This window comes from Macrobrachium nipponense, chromosome 33 (assembly GCF_015104395.2).
Source record: "Macrobrachium nipponense isolate FS-2020 chromosome 33, ASM1510439v2, whole genome shotgun sequence".
Classification (NCBI taxonomy): domain Eukaryota; kingdom Metazoa; phylum Arthropoda; class Malacostraca; order Decapoda; family Palaemonidae; genus Macrobrachium; species Macrobrachium nipponense.
The window spans coordinates 70398000-70405734 of NC_087219.1; the positions used below are offsets into that span (position 1 = coordinate 70398000).

The window sequence follows — 7735 nt, forward strand, 5'->3', positions numbered from 1 at the left end:
TAGGCGATTTGTTATGAATATATGCCAATAATATAGAGGTGAAATAGTTTTATAACCTTTATATATACCTCCTATATATTATAATATATATATATATATGATATATATATATATATATATATATATAATATATATATATATCTATATATCTTATATATATATATTTATTATATATTATATATTATATAAATAGATTATTTATATATAATATATAGGATTATTTATAATATATTTATATATATATATATGATATTAATTATATAATTTATTAATATTATATATATAATATTAATATAATATATTATAATATATATTATATATATATATATATATAGATATAGATTATATATCTAGATATAATATTTATATGATATATATTATATATATATATAATATATCCTATATAGATATTATATTAATATATATATAATATATATATATATATATATAGATTAGTTTATATATATATTATATTATATATATATATTATATTATATAGATTCTTATAGATATATCTTATTAATATATATATATATATTATAGGAATTAATTATATCATTTTATATTATAATAGATATCTTATATATATATATATCTATATATTAATAATAGATAATATATATATATAGTTATATATATATATATAATATTATATATATCTATATATTATATAGATAATCTATATAGTTATAATATAATAGATATATATATAATCTATATATATTATCATATATTACTATATATATATATATAGATATATATCTTATATATATATATAGATTATATAGGTTTATGTATAATATAGATATCTATATACAGATAATATATATAAATATATATATATAATATAATTATATATATAATAATTTAAATTTTTTATTTTATTTTTTTAAAAAAAAAAATGGGGAATATCTATATATATATATATTATATATAATATGAATATATATATAGATATATATCTATATATATATAGATATTATATAATATATATTATATAGATATATATAGATATATATATTATATAATATATAATAGTATATACGATCTATATATATAATATATATATATATAGTATATATATATATAATATATATATATATATATCTATATATATATATATCTATATACATATATATATAAATATATATATATATATATATATATAGTACTTACCCATATTGTGATGAGAAAGAAAGAAATAGAGAGAGAGAGACACACACACACACACAGATAGGAAATGCATATCATCTGTGAACGTCCATTCGCGACCTCGCCCTGATGATAAGCAGAAAGGGTGAATAGGAATCCTGCAGGGAGAAGAAACACACTCAAAAAAGTATCAAAATTTGCGGAGGAGAAAGTAGCAGCGTTTGTCGACTTGGCCCTCCTCCTCCTCGTCCTAAACCCTTTGCCTGTATCAAGGGGCTTTTCCCTTATCGTCCCTTGACTCCTGATCAGGATTCCCATTTGAGGAGACAACCTCCTTCAGCCCTCATCTTCGCTTGCTTCTAAAAATCTGGAGCAACTGCTTATTATTATTATTATTATTATTATTATTATTATTATTATTATTATTATTATTAAATAGACGAATAACCCTATCCCCATGGAACAACAGGCCAGCCCTTGATGCTACTATCTCTCTCTTGTTTGTTTGTTTGTATGGTGTTTTTACGTTGCATGGAACCAGTGGTTATTCAGCAACGGGACCAACGGCTTTACGTGACTTCCGACCACGTCGAGAGTGAACTTCTATCCCTCTCTTGTCTGTCTGTCTGTCTGTCTGTCTCTCTCTCTCTCTCTCTCTCTCTCTCTCTCTCTCTCTCCGTGCTATTGTCAGAAAGTAGTGTGTGTGGCGTTTGGTCTCCCGGACAGGACATCCTGCGTAGATAGTGGCCGTGTGACGTCTACTACGACTCGTTCTGTGTTCAGACACATCATTATCGAAATATTTCATCCAGATATCGATAACGAAGTGAAAAAATAATATTACCTATTGCATGAAGATGAAAAACTCCTCATACAGTTCCCCCTCATTTTGGGACCACCTTGACGACATGGTGAGGGGGCTGGCTCTCTCTCGATCGATCGATCGATCGATCGACCTTCAGGAATTTCTTCCAAGGTTGGATCCTATGAGTCCCATATAACATCATACACTTTTGGAATAAAATCTGTGGATTTTTCTACTTTTGTCAAAATTTACCAAAACTATCATCATCATCACAATCACCACCACCACCATCACAATCACCATCATCGTCATCATCACCATCATCATCACAATCACCATCATCGTCCCTCTTATCACCACCATAATCATCATCTCTCTCTTTGCCACCACCCTCATTACCATCATAATCATCGCTCTCATCACCACCACTCTCATCATCAGCAGGATCATCATCGTTATCACCATCATCGTCATCACCACCAACATTACCATCATCATCACTCTCCTCACTACCATAATCATCACTCTCATCACCACCACGACCGTCATCACCACCAACATCATCATATTCACCACCACAATCATCAATCATCACCATTACCATCGTATCAACATCCATCCAGCGTTAAACTGACGCTCTATTTTTTCTCACTCGGGGAGAGATAGAGAGAGAGAGAGGGAAATACTCTTTCACCAATAATATATTCAATAATGAATGACACAGGAGGGAAAAAAACGACTATAGGCCTAGAATTGTGTAAATGGATTTCGGTTGTTTTCTCACCCAAATTAGTTCTTAGTTTACAGACAAATAGATTCAGGAGAGAGAGAGAGAGAGAGAGAGAGAGAGAGGTGGGGGGTGGAGGGGGGGGAGGACCAACCCATCAATTGTTGGGAGAGGGTTCAGGATATTAAGATGGAAGGGAGACAATATGAACGGAGGGGCAGTAAAAGGAGTGAATGGGGTTGCAGCTATAGGGGGCCGTGGAGGGGACGTTGCAAAGAACCTTCAGTAATGCCTACAGTGCACCTCCTCCTCCTCCTCCAGGGAGTTTTGTATGGGATAAGGAGGACTTCTTACAGATTAAGGGACATTTAGTGAACGACGTAAGCGGAACCATCGAAGATGGCAAGTTTAGTGGTTCTTGACAAAACTGACTACATATCACGCATGCATACTTTACTAAAGGATGAAATAACTTACAAAAAACTCGCAAAAAATCCGTTGGATCAAGTAATAAAAAACTTTAATATCAATATCAAACAAATTCTTAAAGATAAAAAAGAACTTTTGTGTCAGTTAACTGTAAAGTGTCCCTTATTACCTTATTTATATGGCCTAGTCAAAACTCATAAGGAAAACAAACCTATGCGCTCAATTATTAGTACTGTAGGATCAATTGCTTATAAACTATCTAAATATCTTATTAAACTGTTATCCCCGCTACTAGGAACTGTATCTAATTCACACATCCGGAATTCTCTTGATCTTGTGGAAAAATTGAATAACTTTGTACTAAACCCTAGCGATATTTTTGTCAGTTTTGATGTATGTTCTTTGTTTACAAAAGTCCCTATTGACTCTGTGCTAGAATATTTAAGTAATGAACTTGTACTGCATGAATTGCCTATGTCCGTTAGTCACATAATTTCCTTAATTAAGTTATGTATTTGTGATTGCAGATTTATTTTTAATAGAGAATATTACCAACAAATATTTGGTATGGCCATGGGTAACCCTTTATCACCTCTCCTTTCAAACTTATATATGGAATTTTTTGAGAGACATCCCTTTCCTAGATGTATTAATACATAGAGAATCTTTCCAATGCAAATTCAGTATTTATAGAAAACCCACAAATAATTTAACATATGTACATTTTTATTCTGGCCACCATCTTAATATTAAAATTTCAATTTTTTCTTCTATGTTCCTACGCGCTTTGCGTATCACGAGTCCACAATATCTTGTCCAAGAAATAGAATACATAAAAAAGACAGGAAACGATCTCTGCTACCCACCTCATTTAATTGATTTATGTTATCAAAAAGCTCATAAAAAGTTTTGTAGTGTTGCTATTAATGAAAAAGAAATGCCTAAAAATGTACTTAGCTTACCTTATTTTCGTGGATTTGAAACCATAAAATCAATATTTAAATCGTTTAATGTTAATGTAGTGTTCTCTTATAACAATACCATTAAAGATATGCTAGTTAAGAATAGTCCTGTAACAAATAACAACATAATTTACAAAATTCCTTGTAAGGATTGCCCATCGTTTTACGTTGGTCAGTCAAGTAAAAATTTATGTGTACGTATTAAGCAGCATATGTATTCAGTTAGAACAGCCCAGACTTCAAATGCACTGTTTATCCATCTGAGTGAAAAATCTCATTGTATTAATTGGGGTGATACCTCGGTAATTGCTAGATCTAATGATTATGTTTCAAGAAATATACTGGAATCAGCAATTATACAAATCACTAATAAAAACCACCTAAATCTTAGTCTGGGAATGTACCATTTGGTCCCATATATTTGTAAGATGTTTATGAAGGACCTTAAAATACATGAACAACTAATAAATTAGTCCCACATGTATATAGTTATTATTTCTCTCTCTCTCTCTCTCTCTCTCTCTCTCTCTCTCTCTCTCTCTCTCTCTCTGGGGGGAATTTGTATAAAAATTCATGACATTAAATTGTATATGCTCCCGTGTTTTTTCATAATGTACTGTTTTCTGGGAGAATCACTTGTTTACTGCGTGTATCCTTCAAGGCGTGGCTTCCCTCAGGCGGCTCCTCCTTTCTGTAGAGTGAAAATCGCCCTTATTGCTTGCTAATCTTGTAGTGTCAGTTTGTATATTAAGCTTTCTTTTGACTATGTTGTTCTCTGTAAAATCAGTTTACCTCAATATAAAGGGTCCGAACAGGACCGAAAGTACTTGGCTATCTCGCTTTTTCATTTTTTCCTTCATGGCAAAAAACCTTTATTTATACCTAGCATCACGTTTTATATACTTCGTGATCAAGTTCTTATAATAATATTTATATATTTATATATATATATTATATAATGTTATATAATATATATTATCCATATATATATGTGTTAATTATATAGATATATATATATATATATAGTATATATATATATATATAATATATATATATATATATACATACATATATATATATATATATATATTACAAAATATATATATATATATATATATATATATATTATATATAGCCATACTATATATATATATATTATTATAATATATATATATATATATATATATATATTTATATATATATATATATATAGATATATATATATATATATATATATATGAAAATATAATATATATATATATATATATATATATATATATATATATATATATATATATAGATATATAATATATATATATATAGATATATTCTATAGATATCTATTGTATCAATTATATATATACATATATAATATATATATATATATAGATATATAGATATATATCTATAGATATATCTATAGATATCTATGTATATATATATATTATATATATATAGTATATATATATATATATATATATCTATATATATATATCTATATATATCTATAGATATATATCTATAGTATATCGATATATATATATATATCTATATATATATATATATATATATATACTATATATATAGTATATATATATATATATATATATATATATATATATATATATATACATATATATATCTATCTATATATATATATATATATATATATATACATATATATATATATATATATATATATATATATATATATATATATATATATATATCTGTGTGTGTGTGTGTGTGTGCGTGTGTGTATAACTGAATCACGAAAGTTAGGAACGTGATAAATCCATAAATAAAGACATATGCCATGAAGGAAAAATAAACGAAGGAGGATATGCGAGACCTTTCGACGTTAAACAACCTGTACTGAGCAGAAACTGACATAAATGAGGCCTAAGACAATACAAGAAGATTCGTATAACTGATTGATAAGGATTATAAAGAGATTAGTACCTAGAATCTGACGCACCTGGAAGATGAGAAACCTTCACAAACAAGCATAAAAAATGGGTGCAATTAAGGGTTTAAGACAATCATCTCAAATACAAGGACAAGACAATTAAAGGATTATAGGTGACAGCTATTCAGAACTTGGTAAACAAAACCATATTCACAATACATGTCAGACATACATTACAACAAAGATAACTCTAAGGCAACTGATTTTTATTTAAGTCAGTAATTATATCTTTGAGGTCATTCTTAAACATGTTACAAATACAAGGGTCTAAATGATAAAAGGCCACGACTATTATTGAAATTACAATGAAAAGTAAGTTGTATTAAAGCAGATTCTAAAAGATTTCGTGATAAGACATCTCTTGACCTTGCAATTAATGAGCTACCAACCCAATTTATTCGGTGGTTGTTTTCACTTGATTGAATGAATATTGCATTAGATGTTTGCCCAGTTTTTACAGAATATTTATGCTGGCTTAGCCTTACTTCTAGGCCTTTGCTAGACTGTCCGAGATAAAATGAGGGACAATCCATACATGGAATTTTATATATTATGTTGTTGCTTTCTCTAGGGCCATTTTTTATTAACATTCCTTTTAGTTTGTTATTATAGGAAAAAACAAGGTTGACAGTAAAAGCTTTTAACAATGATTTAATGGTTTCAAATCCGTTAAAATAAGGCAAACTGAGAATGTGCTTAGAATTTTCTTTCTTCGTGTTACTTGCACTGTAAAACTTTTTGTGGGCTTTATTATAACAAATATCTAATATATGTGAAGGATTGCATAACTCTTTCCCTATTTTTCTTATGTATTCAATTTTTTGATCCAAATATTGTGGACTGACAGTGCGCAATGCTCATAAAAACATAGAGGAAAAAATTGATATTTTTATGTTAAGATGGTGGCCTGAGAAGAAATAAACATAAGTTAAGTTGTTGGTCGGTTTCCTATAAATACTTAATTTACATTGAAATGGTTCTCTATGTATCAAAACATCTAAGAAAGGGAGGCAATTGTCTTTTTCTAATTCTAGAGTAAACTTACTCGATGGTACCTGGTTATTTAATTTAGAGAGTAAATCATTTACATCAATACCGACAGGAAGAACAGCTAAGATATCATCAACATAACGATACCACGTTACAGGAATATTAATGATATTAGGTAAGTAGCGTTTTTCAAAGAATTCCATGTACAGGTTTCAGAGTAGTGGTGATAAAGGATTTCCCATTGCCATGCCAAATATTTGTTGATAAAATTCACCATTGAATTTAAACTTACAATCACAAATGCACAAACTCGTGAGTGAAATGATGTGACTTGGTAGAGGTAATTCATGCTTGACAGAAAAGGACGTTTAACGTCAAAAGGTCTCACAGATCCTCCTTCGTTTATTTTTCCTTCGTGGCATATGTCTTTATATATATATATATATATATATATATATATATATATATATATACATATATCTATAGATTATATATATCTACTATAGATATATATATATATATATATATATATATATATATATATATATATATATATATATATATATATGACTGGTAAAAATGTCTGTAACAACAGAATTCCATCTAATAAAAGGAGCCCATAAAAACACCAAAATATAGAGAGAAAAGTACTATATTTCAGAGACTGCTGTCTCGCTCTTCAGGTAGATGAATGAGAAAAG

The 7735-nt window shown here is 28.4% G+C and overlaps 1 protein-coding gene across 1 annotated transcript; it reads right to left on the reverse strand.

The window, feature by feature from the left end:
- Nucleotides 1-2198: 2198 nt before the first annotated feature.
- Nucleotides 2199-2561, reverse strand: LOC135202905 (prostatic spermine-binding protein-like). Its single transcript, XM_064232357.1, has one exon. It carries the CDS (start codon nucleotides 2559-2561, stop codon nucleotides 2199-2201), a length of 363 nt encoding a protein of 120 aa, XP_064088427.1.
- Between the last annotated feature and the right edge of the window lie 5174 nt (nucleotides 2562-7735).

Coding starts and splice junctions, on each gene's coding strand:
- LOC135202905 (XM_064232357.1), bottom strand. CDS start 2,561: ATGGTAATGGTGATGATTGATGATTGTGGTGGTGAATATGATGATGTT.